This window comes from Agelaius phoeniceus, chromosome 16 (genome assembly GCF_051311805.1).
Source record: "Agelaius phoeniceus isolate bAgePho1 chromosome 16, bAgePho1.hap1, whole genome shotgun sequence".
Lineage (NCBI taxonomy): Eukaryota > Metazoa > Chordata > Aves > Passeriformes > Icteridae > Agelaius > Agelaius phoeniceus.
Genome location: NC_135280.1, coordinates 8,905,120 through 8,926,226, shown reverse-complemented (window position 1 = coordinate 8,926,226; position 21,107 = coordinate 8,905,120). Strand labels below are relative to the sequence as shown.

The window sequence follows — 21,107 nt, the reverse complement described above, 5'->3', positions numbered from 1 at the left end:
AGCAACTATTTTGATGGTATTAATTTTCTAGTTTTCATTAGTGACTGGAGAACATCTCTGCACTTTGGGACAATTTTGTTTCCTATGGACTCAAATCTGAGCCATTCTTCCCCAAATCCTTTTACTGAGTGCCATATGTAACATACTCAGATTTGTGCCTCTCCCTGTGGGGATTCATAGCCCATAATAATAAGAATGGAACAAGGTAACAACCAAAGTGGGCCAAACTAACAGACTGTTCAACCCTATTCTATGACCAACAGCAGATTCTTAGGTAAGGAACATAAAAGCCAGGGGAAATATGGAATAACCCATTGCTTTATACATTCTTTAGCAACAAATTATTTAGGGAAATATGTCATATTTGAACCATGATGTTGCCATACATCTGGAGCTGTGCCTTTCACAGTGTAATAACATACTGTGGCAAAGACATTCTCTTAATTTATTTTAGAACAATGAGCTGATATTCTTGTTGGAACCCCCAATCTCTTTTGTGAAAAGCAATTAATAACTCTTTCCAATTTATCTTCTTGATATTATTCAGGATGGGATCTGAATGGGTCTACATCTCCTGTAAATTAAAATATCTTGTAAACTACAAACAACCTGCCTCAAACAGGTGGACATGAATTGATGCTTCCTTCTAATTCACTTGAAAAAATTGTTTTCTCTAGCTAAAATACATAGCTATTTCTATTGCATTTATTTATAGTAAGGATTGAATGACATGTAATTACAGATATTAAGATAAATACTTAGGCAAGCCATTGCTTAGACTATTCAATGAGATGAGAGAATCATTAGTAAGGCACTTACTTCTCATCTGTTCAGAAGCTCCAGCAATCAAATAGTAAAAGATGTGAAATGTTCTTTCATCTTTAGCCTGACGAATTGCACGGGATTTTTCAAGCAAATCTGTTTGTAAAGTGTGTTAAAAAATCAATAACATGATTCAGTCCTTTCTTAATTGTGCCATCAGCCTCAGAACCATCAATAGCATTGTTGAAATATTTGCCATGTACTTGTCTAACATGAATATGTGTCTAATTCTGTGGCAGGAGCTCTGGTATTGGTATAATGCTTACCACAATAAGCAGATCAATCTCCTACTTGCTGTTGCAGGGTAAATGCTGGTAATCATGGCAGTAAGCAAAATAGACCAGAATTATTCTAAAATCCACGATCTGAAACTAATAGTCACAATATAACTCATACCACTTTGAAAATGAAGCAGCAATATAATTCTTTCAACATATGGTGGGGCTGCTAGAAAAAAAGAGTTCTTGAGGTGAGTACTGTAGGTATAAAAGCAATAAAATCAAGTTATATTTATGGACCATTTTTGTGACTATAAGCTAATAAAAATGAAGTTATCAATAATGTAAGTATTTCGATACCAGTCAGTGATTCACTCTTTATAAGCTAAAGTGCTGTAGAGAAAACTTCAGTTAAGATCAAAAATGTTAAAATGTTAATGATTTTTTCTGAAGATCAGTTGTTAAAATAAGAGCAGAATGATAAACTGTTTGTTGCTTGATGCTACACTCAGGGGATAAGGTACTTCTTTATAGCTGCATCATTTTTTCTCATTTATTGGAGCAAGAAGCTCTTTCTATATGCAAAGATGAGCAGTGCAACACTGAGGAAAGCACCTGCATATTAATATGTTCATTAAAATATACTAGCTGATAAACATACCAAGGGAACAGGCAACATACCTGACAAGTAAGGTCAGACTGAGCTGAATTTCTCAGTCCACTTTCCCTGAAAAAATACATCGAGGTTATTGATACACAGCTCACTGCTCTGGGTGTGTCATTTGACACAGCAGTTAGTATTTAGCATCCTGGACAAGTCCTCTGGACACAAAGATGTCCCTTGTCACTGCCTTAGGTATGGGGTGTCCAGTTCCTGAAGCTGTATTTGGGGAATAGCTCCCTTTCCTATAGCTGAGAAAACAGCCCTGGAAACAAAACTGAGAGCAGGTCAGAAGCCGATATCAGCACAAACGGGGCCACTTCGCTCCCTCTTTGTTTATAGCAGCCTCAGCAGTGTTTGCCTTTCTTAGACATGCAGTGAGCTTGTTTATGTGCCTTCCTCCCAGCCTGGTGCAGCTCACTGCAAAGGATACAAGTCTCTATGTTTGCTCCCACAATGTAGCCCGTCACGTCGAAGTTGATGCGGATGAATTTGCCCTGTGAATGAAAAGAAGATCTGAATTGCGCTGTTCTGTCAGGAAGTGCCAGGTTTTCCAATATTAGCCAGTATTTAGCCTGTTCCATAAGATGTGTACATCACCCTCCCTGGAATAACATGCTTGACTCCCTCCTGCTGGCGTGACCTGTGGAACAGCCTGCAAGGAAGTGACCTTCTCTGATATTCCCTCTGTACGGGTTCCCCTACATTTTGTTCAGGCACTTGGAGGGAAAGGGGTTCTCCCTGCTGGACTAGGCTTTGGAAGCAGGGGTTGGATAATATCTTTGTTCTACTTTGATTTCCACGAGGTCAGTGAGGGAATGGGGTTGGATCTGTGAAACTCTCTCTGCTAAAGTTGACCCACATGGACCCACAGACCGAACTGCATTTCTCCTACTTACAAATCTGGAGGAGTTGTCATTCTTCACAGTTTTGGCATTTCCAAAAGCTTCAAGAATAGGGTTTGCCTGGAGAAGCTGTTTTTCCAGCTCACCCTAAAATTCATTCAGAAGCAGTTAACACTAAAATTCGTAATTACTTAGTTGAAACTAACACTCAGAGAAAGGCAGAGAAAGGTGAAATCTAATTTAAGTCTCTTAATTTTTTTTTTTGCTGAATACTGCATTTCATGTGGATTTGTTTTCATTCTCTATTAAACTTTGTGTTTAAGTATTTGTGCAATTAACTGCTGCCCTGTATACATGACCCTTTTCCAGCCTTGTTGCCTGTGACAGATCAAACTCTATTAATCTGTTTAGCATCACGACTGGCCTTCTTTAAAAAAGGGCCATTCAGTGTCAATTATTTTTTCCAGTTTAATATAATTTTTAGAGGGATATTCTTAAAGGAACCTCTAACATGTCTTTTCCAAGTTAGTTTATTGAGACCCTTTGCTAGCAAATGACAATGTAATTAGAATAACTTGCTGAGAATAATTTTAATGTAATGCAGCACAAAGCTACAAAGCAGATTTTATCAGGTCTATTAATAATGATCCATGCAAGGCTATGTAGGTTAAATATGGAATTGCATTGATTTATTTCAAACTAGGATAATGAATTCTCATGCAAACACACAGTCTTCATATTACATTGTTAATTGTGGTTAGTAATTGCTAAGGAAACAAATCATGCAATGAAACAAGCATGCATTTAGTTCTATATATTTACCTAATCCTATTTCTAAGCAAACCAATGAAGTTGAAAAAATACTTTGCATAGGTATACAGCTTGTCAAAACTTTTCATTCAACTCTGTCCTATGAGATCACTTAGATTCACATTTACTTTGCCACACTATTCTTTGAGTACTACTCTGTAGTAATATGCATTATTTCAAATAACTCACCCTGAAAAGGAAAAAGTCCTTGATAGATAATAAGATATTATTTAAATAATTTTAAGTAGAAATTAAGGCAATATTTCATTTGAATCTATGGCATCTACAATAGAACCTTGTCTGTTAAAATGAGACAGACACCACCTGCTTCTACTGAGAACTGAACTATGCTATAGAGCTGGGGGTAAAACTTTGGCTCCAGCACTTTGTGCAGCTGTAATTCCACCAGACTCCACAGAGCTGCCCATGCCAACCATGAAATAATTTTTATTTTCAGAGAAATTGTCAAAGGAACTACTAAATTAACTAAGAGTCAACACTGTCACAGCTAAAGTCTGAGAGGCAGCAGTCAGAATGGGGCAAAAAAAGACTGCATGAAAGAAAATAAATCTCATTTGCTGGCACAAGAATGTGCCAGCAAACCTGCCTGTATTCCCAAAGCATTGCTATGTGTATGGCTCACAGAGAGGAAGGCCTGTAACACACCTGCAGACAGGTGCTGCAGTGGGAATTGCTCTGGTACACGCCACAGCAGCAAGCTGAGAACATGCTAACTCTTGTGGTGGTGAACAGTTCTCAACAGTTACATGGAAATGGAAAATTCCAAGCAATAACAAATGGAAAGCATGCAGCCAAACAAATCAAACACCGTGAGGTTTAGGAATTATTTCACAACAGTCCTAAAATCTTCAACCTGAAGCACAGAAAGCATTTGGGTATTTCATTCAGAAACTGCATTGTTAAATTTCAGGCTGAGTGGCTCTTCCAGGATTGTGGGAAATTTAATTCAAACTATGGCAATTTGAACACACACAGAGGTATAGAAGAGAGTGATATTTGAAAGATGACCCTGCCTGTGTCAGACCTCATTCTTTACCATGGGGCCTGACACAGTTAGGGTTGATTTGTGAGAGCATTTGGTGCTATTGTTGCTTTTAATCATATCATACAACATATTTCAACAAAATCTCTCTTAAATTTTTGGGGTGCAACAATAGCATGCAGATCTACACTCAGTGCCTTAAACACACATCAAACAGTCTAAGTTACTCACGTAGGCAAAAGATGGACCTTGCTGTGTTGAATAACATGGTATAAAACAAGTGTCAGTATAATTTCCATTAGACAGATATTTTTATTGTTTTTCCTGTATTAAAATAACCAGTACAGTTTCCATGCAAACAAACCAGGAATACAGATATGAACAATCTATTGCAGACATATCAAGGGTACAAATACCATTAACATACTTAGAGCATATTAACTGAAGAAAAGAAAAATCCTGAAGTAAAGAGATGGGATTTGGACCCAGTCCCAGGTTAGTCTCTAAGGACCAGACAAGGGCAAATATTTTTATGATAAATCTCTCATTCTTCTCTGGTGCATTTTGTTATTCATTATATTTTAATGACTGAAATTGCAGTAGTCCCAATCATTGAATTACTATTTGTCAGCATGATACAGAACAAATTAGACTTTTTCTCAGCTCCTCTCTGATGGATATTTGCCTTCAGGTCTGTCTCAGGGCAAATTTGGTCCTGAGACTTAGATAATTCCCCAGAGCAGTCTGCAGTTAGAGATGGCCTTGGCACCCCAAGCTCATTTCCCCCAGCTACTGAGCAGGGACTCAATAGGAAGAAATTACTTTTTTTGCATAAACATTAAATATTAAACATTAGTCTTGGACTGTTTCCACTAAATTAAATCACAGATTTCTAGAAAATATGACTCAAAAGGACACCTACTCCCTCCCCTACTCCCAATTAGAATCCACTGTACATAAAATCCCAGTTATCTGTGGTGGAAGAGGGAGGGCTGCACACCTTGTGCTCTGCTGACACATGGGCAGGGGCAGCTGTGAGAATTTTACATTATTTCCCACTTCCCTAATAATTACTTATCTTGTACCCAATCTTGTATTTGTGACACAATGAAATGTTCTCCTGAATTAAGCCTGTTTTGTGATGAAAGTGAATTGCTTCATTTTTTTTGCAGAAGTTTTGAGTTACAATCAAAAGGCTGGAAATGATGTAGGACCTGGAGTTGTATCACTGAGAAGAGCAAAGACAGCTGAAAGCCTCAGCCATGGTAATGATCTCCAGGAACTGGGCAGGTACATGATTCAAAGTAAGAAAATTAACTTTAGTCTCTCAGGCAAGACTATTACACATTTTGAAGGAACAAAGCACTTAGAAAAAATTGTGCCTTTCAGAATTGTTACCTCTGACAGAGCAGTAAAAAAAAAAGACAAGTTTTCTACTGGGACTCTTTGCTAGTTGCTAAGAAAACTTACTAACAAATCCAATCAAAACTTTGGAAGTTTAAATGCTGGCATACATTTTTGTGATGCAGTTGGACAATGTGTTAGTTACAGGCTTTCCCAAACTTCTCAGTTGGCAGAGGTCAAGGGTAAAACAAGGACCTGAGCCCTTGCAGACTTCAAGGCCTTCATGCTGGGATATAAATAGGTGCTATGCCTATGGAAAACTATGAATATTTCTGTTCTCCCTAAGTACATTCTGATTTGATGCCTAAGATGGTGTCAAACAAATTTTTTTCTTCCATAAACATAGGGCTGTGACATAATTGGGTACTCTTAATTTGCCAGTGCTTGACAAGCCCCAGTCCCTGAGCTGCAGAGTGACCTCAGCACAGCCCCAGAGGCCTGGGGAGAGCTGGGGATGGAGGAGCTCACTTACAGTGACACTGGTGTCCTTCTTGCCCTTGTGTGATGAGGCGACAACAGCCAGGTACTGAATGACCTTCTTGGTGTTCTCTGTCTTGCCAGCACCAGATTCACCTCTGAGGGGAAAGAAAATAACACAAAAGAAGGTAGGTAACCAGTGCAGTCCTTCTGCCATGTACATAGTGTATAAAAACAGGGCTGGAAACTGCCCAGCTCAGTTCTTCTTTACCCCAGAGCAGCACCGCCCAAATGTACCTGACTTCAGCCTGCCAAGAATGCATTATCAGAGTTATATCTCTGTCCTGGTAGTATTTTGAGTGCACATTGGGCCATTTAAGGGAATTCTAAAACATGATGCATTTTTGAACAGCAGTTCATCTTGCTTTGGCAGCATCTGAACACTTATGAGAAGTGGAGTTGGCAGGGAGTCTGCTTATATTTTAAGATCAAAAAATACAACATTAACTATGATGTGATACAGCAGTAAAAGAAAACATCAGCAGTAATACAATGGTTTTCACTTCTGAACCTCTGGCATTAAGTTTCTGACTTGATCCTGCCTCATCTGAATTTTGTATTCAGATGCTCCTTGAATTCAGTGGGACCAGGAATGGAACTGCCTGAGGTGTCCCTGCTCCCTGGGTAATAAGGGACATGGTGGGGATTTGTCTGACCAGCAGAACTGGCACCCCAGCTCTGCTCCATGCAGTGTCCCTTGGGAAGCAGGAAGGCAGTGGTAACTTTTTATCTCTTGGAAGACTTCCAGATTAAGTTTATTAACAATTCTTAAACCCTCTCTTAAAGTAAAGGAGTGGTTTTCAAACTACAGGTTGACAGAGTCTTTTCTCAGTACAAATTCTGGCCAATTTTCCTCTCTAATTGTTACATTACATCATCTTATGCCTTTCAGATACCCCTGGCTCTGATGATTATATGCACAAAAATATTATTATACTGTCCTGCTTAGCAGTCAAAGTGGATGTGGATGTAACAAATGAGGTCTTTCAACTGAGCTGGTGCTGTGAGGAGAGCAACCATCTAAGTTGGACCTCTTTTTCTTTGGATGTATAATAAAATGGATTTTAGAAAAATAAAAGAACAATACATTCAAAAATCCCAGAGATATTTATCAGCTTTTTTGAGTCTGAAAGTGTTTAGCTGAATTCACTGCAGTTCTGCTTCTTTTCCTAATTAGGAAATACAGGAATTAATTTTCCCTACCAAAGGACCAGTGATAAATGGACATAAAAATATGGAGAAGTGCTGGACAGAACTTTCAATACAGAATTACATTGATATAAACCTTAGGAGACCAGAACCAATTCCTGCCTGAGGTACAACATGATAAGAACTGTTTCTTCTGGCTTTTAGTGTTTGAACCACAAATAAGTGAGATTAATAGATTCCTTTTCACAAGACCTGAGTTAATTTGCACAGTTTAGAGATTGGATTCATCTCTGTCTGGGCTTCAGTGCTAAAACATTTCTATGTTTTATTGATAAAAATTAAGTGTCCTGGGAACAATTCCAAACCAAGCACACCAATTTGAAGACCTATGCATACAAACTTTTCAAATAAATCTACCTTACATCTTTGTTTCTTTGGAAAAAAAACAACCAAAACAACTTTCTTCAAACAAACCCTGGGCTTTGAACTATTCCATTTTATTAAGGGTTATTTGTAGTTCATCACATCATCATTGCATTTCCTTTCTCCCAGGGCAACAGTGCCCATCTTTTGGCTTTTCCCTGAATCCCTGTGAGTATTACCATATATGGCATCATTTTACTTGTAATTATCCCATCAAACTGTAATGCTCCTTAACTCTTTGCTTCTGCACAGGCTGAGGGCTTTCCTGTTTTCTGCAGACAGATTTTGAGGCTTTAGAAATAGACAATAAAAAAGTTCCTCAACGTGAAATAGAAAACACACAGAACCTCAACTGCTTTAGGTTAGATAGGAAGAAAGTCTCCAAGGTCAATAAGTAATGAAGAATAATGTCTCTAGCTGATATTTTCAACATATCAGATCAGTCACAAAAGTCCATGACAACAGGCATGTCTGACAAACAAGTGTCCATTTAACATTAGTAGCCCTGGTACTCTGAAGGATGTATCACAGCCATATGATGTCTGATTTCCCCTCAGTGATGAAATGCCATGTGTAAATGTACTAATGAGGAGGAATGGCTAGGTCAGGTCAATGCCTCTAAATAGCAAGAAGTTTACCCAGGGAGACCCAGGAGGAGGAGAGTATGTGAGAGTATCTTAGTTCACAGGTGGATGAAATTCTTCCCAGAGCTATTGAGTTGTAACAGAATTGGTCATCCAGAACAGGTTTTTCCTCTGCATCTGCCTTGAAATACTGTAATTTCTGAGGGAGCAGAAACAACTTCCATTGTGAGATGGTATGAGAAATCCTACCTGTTTTAAAATCTGCTTTCTCTCTTGATCTCAGTGACTGAATTCCTAAAGATGGGTCTTTTTTCCTGCAGCTCTTTGCACCCGGCTCAGATAGCCAATGCAAAAAACCAGATCAAAAGCAAGTTGCACAGTTCTGAGCAGCCCAACAGCAGCACTTCAGCTACTTCCTATGCAAGTTTTCCTCCTAAGAAACTCTTTGGCTTTCCCAGACCAAAGGGCTCCACTAGGCTAACAGGCTTGCTCTGTTAAAAATACCATTCTCACAACGTGGGGTATAACTTCAACTTATCCTTCCTTCATTGCCAGTCATTGTTTTAGGACCTCAACATAGGATTTAAAGCACATAAACTTACATATGTAGTGCTCAGCTCTAATAAATTTTTTGTACCTCTTGAGCTACAAAATCCTCCATGACTCCATTACCTTCACCTTAAATGAAAATTATCCCAGCTAGAATAGGTTTCCAAAGAAGAACAAGGTGACACTAGCAGGTTGGCCCCACTGTTGGGGTTGAGCCTGCAGTGTAACTAGGACTCTTGTACATTTGAGAACAACTGAGAAAAATGAGTTTTAAAAGTGTATTTTCTTTTGTTGTTGTTGTTGAAAATTTGAAAGCTTTCCATGTTAGTATTATGATATGAGACTTAGCTTAATTCCACTTTTGGAAACTTCTGAAAAGCAACAGCAGAATTTATTTTCAGCATTTGTTCAGTAAGCAATGAACCACAAGAATTGCCCGTTCACACATCCCTTAATCCCAATGTGCTGGCACTGTGGGAAGCCCCTGTGCTCAGGGCACTCAACGAGGTGCTCTAAATCACATTAGGGCTTGGCAGCCTTTGTCCTGCAGTATGAGATGTGCAAACATCATGAAAAGCTTTGTCCCAGACCAGCTGTACCCCACTGGAGACGTGTCTCAGAAGCCAGCCCACTGATCCTACGGGTTTACTTACAAAACAATTCCCCAAGGACTCGGAGCGGGGTCACCAGCTCTGCCTGGGCTGGAGCTCCACAGATATCTGTGTGGGACAGGGGCCAAGCAGCAGCCACTGCCAGCTCCAGCCTTGGAGATTTACTGAGCTGGGAAAGAGGAGTTCAGCTCTCTCGTGGAGGAGTCTCTTGATTAATGGGGCTTTGCAGTTTGGAGATGTTCTGGGTGATTTTTGTGCGTCAGGGAAGGAAATGGGCTGGAGTCCCATGGCTGGGTGAGGCTCTGGAGGGTTTGTCCAGAGAGAGAGAGAGAGGGGAAGAAGGGGAAAAGGGCAGGGCACTGCCCCACTCAATGTTTTGTCTCTTCCCATATCAAATTAAGTGGAAATATGACCCTGCTACTTTCCTGTTTTTATAGAAGCTGTTCAAACTGCATGCATGTTTTAAAAACCAGAAAGATAATGAAAAAGTACTTGATTATAGGTACAGGCGTTTCACAACTTGTTTGCATGGGCTTCACAATACCCCAAACACGCAGAACTTTGATCAGATTTTCTCTTTCATTTAAGGTAGCTTTTTTTAAAACTGAAATTTGTGCACAGTTCTCTAAGCCACATTTGTGCTCTAGAAATACTCTACCTGCTCTTTCCAGGTCTTTTGAGGCTGGCTGTAAAGGGCCAGAGAGCAACTGGCAGAGAATGACACCACAGGATGTTCAGTGATGCTACCCATGGGAAAGAGCTAACAGCAAAAGGATGTGTGTGCACAGAGGAGAGGAGGCCAAAGGCAGTATGAGTGTGGTTATTAATGAAATGGAGAGAAAATAATGAAAGCTGGAAAGACAGGGAATTCTGAGGAAGCACTGGAACCCATGAGCATTGAAGACAGATGGAGATTTTAAACATACCATGGTTAATCACACAAATGGTAGGGATTGTAAAAGAATGCAAACAGTACTTAACCACATGAGGATAGGTTTAATGAGGGTAAAGTCCCGAGAATGGGTATATTTATAGTCAGAAACACAGAATCAGGCTCAGTTCTCAGATCTGCTCCCCAGCCTGTGTCCCAGGAGCATTTCAGGGGATCCATCTGAATCCTTACAGCTATTCTTTTACAATTTAGGTACCAGGCCTTGGAAAGTTCACGCCTGTAGCTATTTCAAGAAAAAAATCCTGGCTGATCAGTGCCATGAAGTCTTCAGTTATTCTTACATATTTTAGGCCAGAAGATAATTTCTTATAATTTCTAACAATTCTATAAAATACTGCAAATTGCTTCCACTTGACAGTTGCCAAGCTGCAAGCCAAGTGAACTTTCTTCTTTCTGCACAAATAAGGCAAACAAGAATGTTAAATCAGTAGTGGTTAAAGTTGTGTACATTGGCTTTAGCTTGGCCAATCTTTTTCTTTAGAAGACTTGTGAGGACTGCTATAAGCTGTGGGTTATGATGCACATCCAACACACAGCAATTACTTCAAACATCTTGAGGAATCACTTGCTGTGCTGTTTTCAAAATGGGAAAGGCATTTCATTCTCTCTACTTTATATATTACTGGAGAGAAAAGCATTTAATTTTCTCTATTTTATGTATTACTGGTGTGAAACACTTTAGGTTTCCAGCAAGATGGCCAGGATTTCAAGAAATGGTACCTGCAAGAAGTGGATCCTTTAATGCATTTTCATGAACAAAGAGGCATAGATTTGCAAAAGAAAGTCCCTTTCTTGAAAGTACCAATTTTCCAAAGTTAAAAGAAGATTTACTAGTGGAAAAATAAACTAAAGTATAAAAATAGAAGGAGGAAATGCATATTGTAAATTAGTCTTAATAACCATGATATGTTTCATCCTGGGAAGAATGTGATGGTCAACTTTTACTTCATCATTGCAGGAATTTTAGATTTCTTTTTGTATTAATGCATTTGGGGGCAGATTTTTGATTGGTATATTTACAAATATTGAAGTCTTGTTGGAACAGAGGTTCAAGCTATGGTAGCCCTTATGGTACCAGATACAGGGTACAATTTTTATTTGGTGATAATTTTTTCCAGTCAGCAGTGGCAGTCAAAAGTAATGGCTGGTGATCAGCAGCAGTGCTTTTTTGAGGGTAAATATATATTCAGCCAGTAGCCACATTTTCTCAGATAACCTAAACCTGAACCTGCTATAAATAATGCACATGCCAGCTCTTCCAATGTATTAGCATTTACATAGAATCAAATCCAATCTTTTATCAAGAAAACTGGAAAATGCCAAATTTAACAAAGACAAAATTTTGTCAAAGGCATTCTTGATGACATTCAAGCAAATAAAACCAACTAAGCAACAGAAGGATGGAAAGAGAGTTAAAACTGAGGGTCAGGCAGGACATCCTTGTCCAGTTCAACATTTTGAGTGATTTTTCAAAACAGGCAGGAATGACAAACCAGTGGGATTTTGTGGAGCACTAACCACACTCCCCAGTAGTTCACTGTGAACTGTTAAATCTCTAAGTTTAGAAAGTCAATTAAAATAAATAATTTTATGCATTAAAAATTTCCTGTGACACTGATACCTGCTCTTTATCTTATGAACAGGTCTATCTAATGAAGTAGGTTTGGGACTGCAGCTCAAGCTTACTGAAGGTGAGGAGAATGTGTCCATTCCATCAGAATTTGAATCAATTTTGAATAAAGATATTGTGACATTGAGATGTACAAAAGTAGATGAGTTTACTTACGTGCACAGGATAGACTGGTCTTCTCTATCTGTGAATAAAGAAAAAAGAATCCATTAATTAGGGAGAATGGCTTTTCTGACAGAAGCACTTATATTTATAAGGATTTACATTGAACAGCCTAGACCTTCTAAAATCTGGCTGACCATGATTAGTAAAAAGTACTGGGTTCACATCTTATTTAATTTGCCCTTGAATTTAAATAACCATCTGTAATGGAAATATTTTGTACAAAAAATGAACAAAAGGTTAAGAGGTCAAAAATATTTTCTGTAAATTCCATTAGAGAGGAACTGTAATGAGGACAGCAAAAAGATCAGGCTCTCTGTAAGAAGATTATAACAAAATTTCAAACCTGAAACTCAAGTTTTTACTATGCTTATGAACTATGGCCAGCAGCCCACTCAAAGCAAAGTCTGGACAGATAAGGCATCAACAACTAAAATGTTTTAAGCTGGTCATGCAAAGCTTTGACTTTTGAAAGCAAAGCAGTTCAAATACCTGAATAATTTAGCCTGTATTTCATTTCAGACTGAGAGACAACATTTATCAAGAGAACAAGTAATTTCTTTGGGAGATCTTCCAAAGAATAAGATAAAACAAGATACTTTAGATTATACAAGATCATGTCAACAATATGTAAGTATTCTTCATGTTTTTTTTACTAAGAACAGACCATCAAACACATTTTAGATCAGGATTTATAAAAAGGAGGAGCAAAATTTCCATTTCTGCTAGGTGAGGCATGTGAGAGGTTTCAGCATACGAGTGTCCAGAGTTCTGTAATGCTGCAGGAAGGGTCAGGATTGCAGCCCACCTCCATGACCTGTTCTTGGAGCAATCCTCCCTGCTTATTCATTTGGAGTTGGAGCTTCTCTCTACCTTCAGAACTTTTACACAGATTTTTCTGCCAAAAGGCATGATGAGCATGTTTGCTGAGATCCATTCTAAAGTACAAATGTTTCCTTCACTTGTCAAACACCAGGGCAAGTTTCCCAGAGAGATGTGGTATTTCCAGCCCTGGAACTACTTGGAAGCAGACTTAAACAAGGCCCTGAGCAACCAGCCCCAGCCCTGAAGTTTGCCCTTCTTTGACTGAAACTGTCAGTTTGCCTTTATAGACTGTAAAAAAAATCTTCGGACTTAGGAAAATAATTCCCAGGCAGGTCAAATACATTTTTGAAAAATGTGCTCAGTTTACACATCTGATACTTGAGGCAGATAATTAGGCAGAATTCAGTGCTTCTGTATGGTCTGGCATTATTTATCCAAAGCAGAGCCAGCACCAAGCTTTGCTCAGAGGTTAAGACATGAGCTCCTTTTGCTCAGTGTGTGGGGTGACTTGCAGGAATACCTGTCTGGTTGCTCACCCCTATTGCTGACCCTGTATGTCATAAGTACCATGAGATTATTTAAACCTATTTAAACCAATTGATTAAGCTCTCAAGTTGTAACTGCTTCCTGGCCCACAGCCAGTCTAGGAAAAGCATTAGAGGATTCTGCAATGGCTTGGATTGATATTAAACAACTGTTTTACTCCCAGTTCCTCAATAGCTATAACATTAACTGCTTTATTGATCACCACACAACAAATGGTGCCACTTAACTGCTTTGTTTGGTAAATTGCTACAAAATTACTCATTCCTCATTTTTATTGGAGGTATTTGTCAGCAATCAGCACTGCAGGACTCTTCCACATAAACATTTGGGACGAGAGGAGCTGTGAGCCATGTTTGTTTTTCACTGCAGGGTATCAGCTAAACTTTCTTTCTTTTAAGTTAAAAAAGTGAAAGCATGGAAGAACTTCTGCTAAAAATACATTGTTGTGTAAATAGAAACCATGGGCATATATTGATATTGCATCACTAACCCATAAATATCATAAAGAAAATAAAAGTGACTCTTGATACTGAGTTGCCAGTGGAATTTCTGAGCTCAGGGAACATTAGAAAAAGCTGGTCTCCAAGCCAAGTATTTTCTCACTACTCTTTGCTGCCCATTGCTGCCCTTCTTTTGCTCCTCAGTAGGGGAAGGCTCCCAAAGGTGTCTCACAGACTGGCCCACACAGGGGTTTGTGCAAGGGCCGGTGCAGGGGCAGCCTGGGGATGTGTAAGAGCAGAGGAAGGATGAGGAAGGTCAGAAGTGGCACCAAATGTCCTCAGGGATAGGTTAATCATGGGAGAAACCCCATGCTGGCAAACTGTGCTGTGCACACTCACAGAGGGGGAATTCCAGATGTTATTCTGTTTCCTGCATCAGTTCTAACTGCACCTCTAAGGATGAAAGGTATCAGGAAGTCCAGTCCTATTCTGTTATGGCCTGAGCTGCAGATACTGGTTTCATTTACTTTCAAAGGCTCTCCCATTCAATTAATTCTATTTCTGTTCTGGAATGTTTCATTCTATATAGAAAAGACTGTGACCTATTTGTGAGTCTGCAACTTTATGTGGTCTATCTATCAGAAGAGAAAGAGCTGTATAAATAAAACTCCTTAAATATAATTCCTGGGGCTTTAAAAGCAACAGAATAGGTCTTCTAGATTCTAATATCTTTTTGGTTAATGCCTTTTAAGAAAATTTGACCCTACCTGGAAGAGCATCATCCACCTCCTATATGTCTATATTAGATGTTTAAACATTTATTTTTAATTTTCTCCTCCATTTTTTATAGAGACCTACACTTACATTATAAACCTCAGCAGCTTTCCTAAACATGCAGAAGAGTTGGTTTTTTTCATTCTAGAATCTGCTTACTTTTTCACCAAACACCTCCAGTTTGCCTGTAAGATTTCCTGCCCCTCTGTTCTTGATAGACCAGTTAGCTCTGCTTAATCACAAACAAAATCAGATGGTTTATCACAATGAAGCAGCAAGTTGGCAGCTTTACCATAAAAGGAAAAAAGCCAGACTGAAACCATGTTCCCCCACTCACTTACTGCTTCTTTACATTTGTTAATAACTGCACTGCCTAAAGGGGACATTTCTGTACAGTCCTGCTGAGGACACAGTAAACAGATGGCTTCTCACAGCAGCCTCCTTTTCTAAGACCTTGGGAACTGTGTTTCCCTCCCATACCTCTGAGTAACTACCAGGTTGTTTGTTTTTCCATTTTTAACTCAAGCTTGCATAAAAGTGGCTCCACAGAAAATAATCTCCTTGAATCTGTAGAAAGCTGTAATATATCTTCTCCATGATGATTTACTGCCAGAAAACTTAATAAAGGCCTAACCACCTACACAAAAACTTTGTTACTACTTCTACATAACATGACTTTTCACATTTGTATTGTCTACCATTTATTTTTTGTTTCTGCAAGGAAGATGACAGAAGGCAGCAGAATTACTCCTCCCTACAGAGCAGTGTCTCAGCTTTACCATCACTGGAAGCTGGCAGTGCTGCAGGAAGGGTCATCCAGCCACCTCCAGCTCCTCTTCCCTGGCCTGCAGTGCCTCTTCCTTGCTGCTGTGACCAGCATTCACAGACCACACTGTGCCCCAGGAGGGGGACCCACTTCAGCACAGCAAAACCCAGGGGTGCCTTTCACCTGGAGCAGTTTTGCATCATGGCTGCATGAAGAATCCTGCTGGCAGTGCAAGAGTTGGGATGGGGATCAAGCCCTCTGTATGGAGCTACTTCATCCCAAACACAGAGAGAGCACAGGGTGCAGGAGCAGGGGGAAATGTTTTATGATTGCAGTCTCCAAGTGTAGCAGTAATCATCCATAGCTAGTGTGTAAACACAGCCAGGAGGGCCCAGCTCAGTGTGGTAACTCCTGGAGACACACACAGAAATGCTCTTGTAGAATTCTCACCCTTTGAGATTAAAGAAAATTCAAGTTTATTCCCATTCTGGCTGGAAATGAGCATCCACAGCTGTGCCTGGGCATTGATCAAACTGCATTAGTGACATGGAAATCAGCAGATTCAACAAGACACCCAGCATTCCTGGCTGAGCATGAGACAGCATGACTGTGATTTGCAAAAGGGTTTTAGGTGCTCAGAACCACTTGAAACAAGTGGAAATTTTATCTTTGCCCAGCCAACATCTTTGATAATTCCTGTGTCCTGTGAGATGTCAGCTTTTCTGCATATTTGGAAGAAAGTCTGATTATCTGATTGCTGATAGCTGTGGCTAAGTGTTTTTATCAGAAGAGCTTTGATGGGAGTTAAACATCATCCCTAATGAATACATTAACCAAGTAAGTCTCTGAAGCAGAGCAGGAATGCAGTGTGCCCAGCTCATGTGTTCTGCTGGATGTTTGTGCCAACACAGGGGAGGGTGAGAATGCAGAGGGCTGTGATTCCCAGCTGATGAACCTGCAGTAGGACCAGGGATCTGCAGACACAGAGGCTTGGTTCACCAAGAGATAAAGGATCCCTGAGACATCTAAACAAGCTGATTGCTCTGGGCCAAGTGGCCCTGGTCATGAAATACCAGAATATAATTCCTCGGTCTCATGAATCCACGACGTATTTTACTTTGGCAAGCAGAAACTATGCAAGTTTCCAGATAAGAAGCAGTACTGACTTTTCACAGGGAAAACATTTAGTGCTCTGATCCATGTTTGTGGGTAAGAACTTTTGTTTATATTCCTTTAGGAAATATGCTCACAACCCCCTGAAGCTCTCTGTGCCTATATGTGCAGCAGGCTCGCTCAGAACCGTGCTGACGCCCACTTTCACCACCCCAACGTGAAGAGAATTTTGGCTGAATAACCAGAGTTATTTTGAGGGTTGGTTTAGTTTCATGCACAAAACACGAGTAGGTTTTTACAAACAAAAGCACAGCTTTAAAATCAACTGGGGCCCTCTTCAGAGATGGAGAGACTCCAAGATGACATGTGCAAGTAAAACGTGGGTGTCCTGGGCTTGTGCTGGGAGCTCTGCTGTGCCAGCTGTGCGTGGTTGGGGTGGGAAGCAGTGAAAAGACATCCTCTTAAAGGTTCAGCTGATCACTACTCCCTCCTTGTTCCTTTCTACTTGCTCTCCCCCTCCTCTCTGCTGCCAGGAAGAATTGCAGTGGGGGCACATGAATAATGAGGAGTAACTCCCCAAAAGCTCATAGGGCCAGGAAATCATTCTGAGCCCCAAAAGAAGTGAATTGATAAGAACCTGCACTCTCGCTGTCTCCTCCCTCCAGCAGCCATCCTGGGAGGCACAGCTGAACCCAGGCTGCTCTAAGTGCAGTTCATGGCCACAGTGAGGGCAAAGCAGCTCCAGTGGCTTCCCACTGCTCAGGAGAACATGCTAGGCAGGGACAGAGGACAGTCAGAGAGAGAGGGGGAGTGGGAGACATCCCTGTGCTGCTTGGATCAGGCTCATCTGGGCTGAATTAGTTTCACTTTAGGCAGAAAACTCATGTATTGTCAGGACAAGACAATTCTGTTTCAGCATAGGCTGAAGCCATACATTTTTTTTCCCTTTCCTACAGATAGCTTATATCCCTTTTGTATTTTTCCCCCACCTCATTTCTAGAGACAAGTACCCTGCACAACTGCTGATGGTCTGCAGGAGCCAGGAGCTTCTTCCAGATCTCCCCTCAAGGCTTGCTGCTTAAATAAAGGATCAGAGGGAGGAATGGCTTCAGGAGCCCTGGACAGTGCTGGATGCAGAGCACAGGGCTCAGGAGGGAAGCTGGAGCACAGATATGTGACTGTGGCTTAGTGGGATGACCTTCTGCCAAGTAAGTTTTTTATAACTATGATTATATCATATAGTGTGTAGGAAGGTCTGTTTTCAAGATATTTTTGTTGCTTTATTGGTCCTCCTCTGCTGCACTGTAGCTCTGCCTTCTGGGATCCACTTAAATAAAAGGATTGAAGTAGCTCCAGGAAAGAAATGTCATACAAGCCATAGGAAGGGAAAAAGGCCTAATCCTGGGAAGCCCTAAATTTTAGGGCTAAGCCTGTGAATCTTGCTGAGCCATAGTTGTCAGCCAGAATTTCTGTAGGGTCAGGGTCCTTATGAGGGCATATAAACTACAAAATATTTTGTAGAGCTCCTGGTTTCCTGTAGCACCCAAGGTCAATGTGAGATGGCACTGGTCATGCCCTATATTCTGGAGGTGTTGCAGCCTCCTATATCCATCACTTTAGCTTTTTCATCCCTAAATGATAGTTTTTCCTTAGGAGAAAATCCCCTCAGTCTGTCAGAAGTGACTGCAGGACGAGGAGAGCTCTGTGAATTTTGGGGGTTTGTTTGCACACTTTGGGGCACAACTGCTTTCCCACTGCCCATTGCTATCCCTGTTGGAAAACAGCACATCTCAACTCAGGGTCCAAGACATCAGGCTGTAGGGAAAGTAGCCCCAAAAGCCTGTTTGTATCTGCTTTGCAGCAATGCCGAGAGATCCAGCAGCGCTCACAGCTAACTTTGGAATAGTCTCCACTAGTGGAGAGGGAGCATTTTCCATGCCCGTATTTGCCAAAACTATTTGCTTGACTTTGAAACCTTCCCACATGCCTCGACACAGATGGGTGAAAGGATTGTTTTTCCTTTTTGAGTCACACAGCGTTTGTGGACTGCTGTTCCTGCCAAAAAATTCCTCTGAAACTTCTAGAAAGGCAGCTCTGCTCTCTGTGAGAGCTCTTTCCTGGCTGGCTGCTTGCAGGAGCCCACGTGGAGCTCCCAGGTGTTTGTGGCACCCAGGCAGGGCTGGCAGGGCTGTCCTACCTTGCAGCATGCTCCTGTAGGCTGTGTCAGCGATGGCATAGATGTGGGGGGGCATCTCGTGCCTCTTCTTGCCCTTGTACATGTCAATGATCTTCTCTGAGTAGATGGGCAGCTGCTTGTAGGGGTTGATCACAACGCAGAAGAGACCCGAGTAAGTCTGCAAGGGAATTCAAATAAAAGCTGGGTTTAACATCACCATGTGCCATGTCCAGGCTGGGAAACACAGGCATGAGCTGCAGGGAATTAGTGGGATTTCAGCAGCAGTGCTCCTTTGTGTTCTGCCCAGGGTAACAAAGGAAGCAGATTTTCTGAATGTATGTGCATGGGTGGTTTCTAAGTGCACAAATCATTATTGCTAAAAAGTGAGCTGCTGGAAAGTAGGTGAATTCAGTAATCTGTAGGAACACCGTGACCTGATGTTAGAGCTCCTTAACTTCAGTTATTTTCAGTACATAATCCATACCCTTATCACACATAAGAGTATGGTGATAACTGTAATAATTAATATTTATATGTGTATTTTTTAATCAAAATGATATAAATAACTGCTCAGGTAGGCACCAAATTTTGTAAACTGAAATTCTAGGTAAGAAGCTTGAAGGGTTTTTTTAGAAAAAGCTTCCATGAACACCACGTAATACTGATGATTGATGAGAGTCCTTAAATAAAATTTCTCAAGTTCCAAATAGATGCCTTGAGAGACTAACCATGCCTTCACTGCATGACTATTTCTGCAGGAAACATCAGGAAAAATGTAGTTTGTTTAAAATTTAATGGAGGTATTAATATAAAAATAAATACATAAACAGGATAGTGGCTGCCAGCTGATAGGTGTTCATCCATTCTGTCTTGGGTATTTATTTATTTATTTAAAAATTTCCTTTATTTCAAAATATTCCAGCTCTTGACCTGCACCAGAAGTAATACCATACGACACTAGATGAAGAGCCATATTTCACAAACAGTTGCTAAAAGAAATTTATAAGGGTATTTAATTTAATAAAATTTCAACCCCCAAAATAAAACAATAAAACAAAAAAACCAAAACCAACAAACACCCAAGTCATGAGAACATAATTCTCATATTAGGAGAGAGTATCTCACATAGGCAGGAGTATTGCAATATTTAAACTGGCCTATGGAAAAAAGAAATAATGAAACTGTGCTGTTTCTGATATAGTTAGAAGTGGTTTGTTTGGTTTTTAAAAAAATATTTATTGTTGTTAATTTGATTTTGTAGCCGTGTGTGAGAAGCAGAGCGCTGGGAGTGCCACGCTGAGCCTGGGGCTGTGTCCCAGCATGGCCGGAGCTGTCGCTGCTCCCCGGGTGCAGGGATTTCCCTGTCCTGACCATAATAGGGCACGGCCCGGCACGGCCCGGCACAGCCAGCACTTTATATGGTATCAGCACCAGGGCCCGGGCCTGGCACGGCACAGCCCGGTTGCAGGCTGCGACAGCTTGGCCTGGGCCTGTGGGAGCCCCGCCCAGGAAAACCCTGCTCAAATCCCCCACACCAGGTCTCTGCATCACCAGGCTGGCCCAAGAAAACCCGGCTCAAATCCCCCACGCCGGGTCTCTGCATCACCAAGCTGGCCCAAGAAAACCCCGCTCAAATCCCCCACGCCGGGTCTCTGCATCACCAGGCTGGCCCAGGAAAACCCAGCTCAAATCCCCCACGCTGGGTCTCTGCATCACCAGGCTGGCCCAGGAAAACCCAGCTCAGGGTCTCAGCATTGCCAGACTGAGCCCAGGAAAACCTAGCTCAGATCCCCTCTGGGTCTCAGCATAACCAGACTGGCCCAAGAAAACCCAGCTCAAATCCCTGCCAGGTCTCTGCATCACCAGGCTGGCCCAGGAAAACCCAGCTCAAGGTCTCAGCATTGCCAGGCTGAGCCCAAGAAAACCCAGCTCAAATCCCCTCTGGGTCTCAGTATCACCAGCCCAGCCCAGGAAAACCCAGCTCAAATCCCTGTTGGGTCTCAGCATCCCCAGCCCAGCCCAGGAAAACCCGGCTCAAATCCCCTCTGGGTCTCAGCATCCCCAGCCCAGCCCAGGAAAACCCAGCTCAAATCCTCTCTGGGTCTCTGCATCACCAGCCCAGCCCAGGAAAACCCAGCTCAAATCCCTGTTGGGTCTCAGAATCCCC

General features: G+C 41.2%; 1 protein-coding gene across 1 annotated transcript in view; it reads right to left on the bottom strand.

Annotated features, from left to right (window-relative positions):
- Positions 1-21,107, bottom strand: part of MYH11 (myosin heavy chain 11) — a 53,669-nt gene that overhangs the window by 23,171 nt on the left and 9,391 nt on the right. The window contains exons 3-9 of the mRNA XM_077186956.1: positions 18,962-19,118; positions 12,295-12,322; positions 6,236-6,338; positions 4,591-4,611; positions 2,601-2,693; positions 2,135-2,198; positions 820-918 (exon numbers count right to left, since the gene is read on the bottom strand). Coding sequence (XP_077043071.1) covers positions 820-918; positions 2,135-2,198; positions 2,601-2,693; positions 4,591-4,611; positions 6,236-6,338; positions 12,295-12,322; positions 18,962-19,118 — 565 coding nt within the window. The remainder of the gene's footprint in view (positions 1-819; positions 919-2,134; positions 2,199-2,600; positions 2,694-4,590; positions 4,612-6,235; positions 6,339-12,294; positions 12,323-18,961; positions 19,119-21,107) is intronic.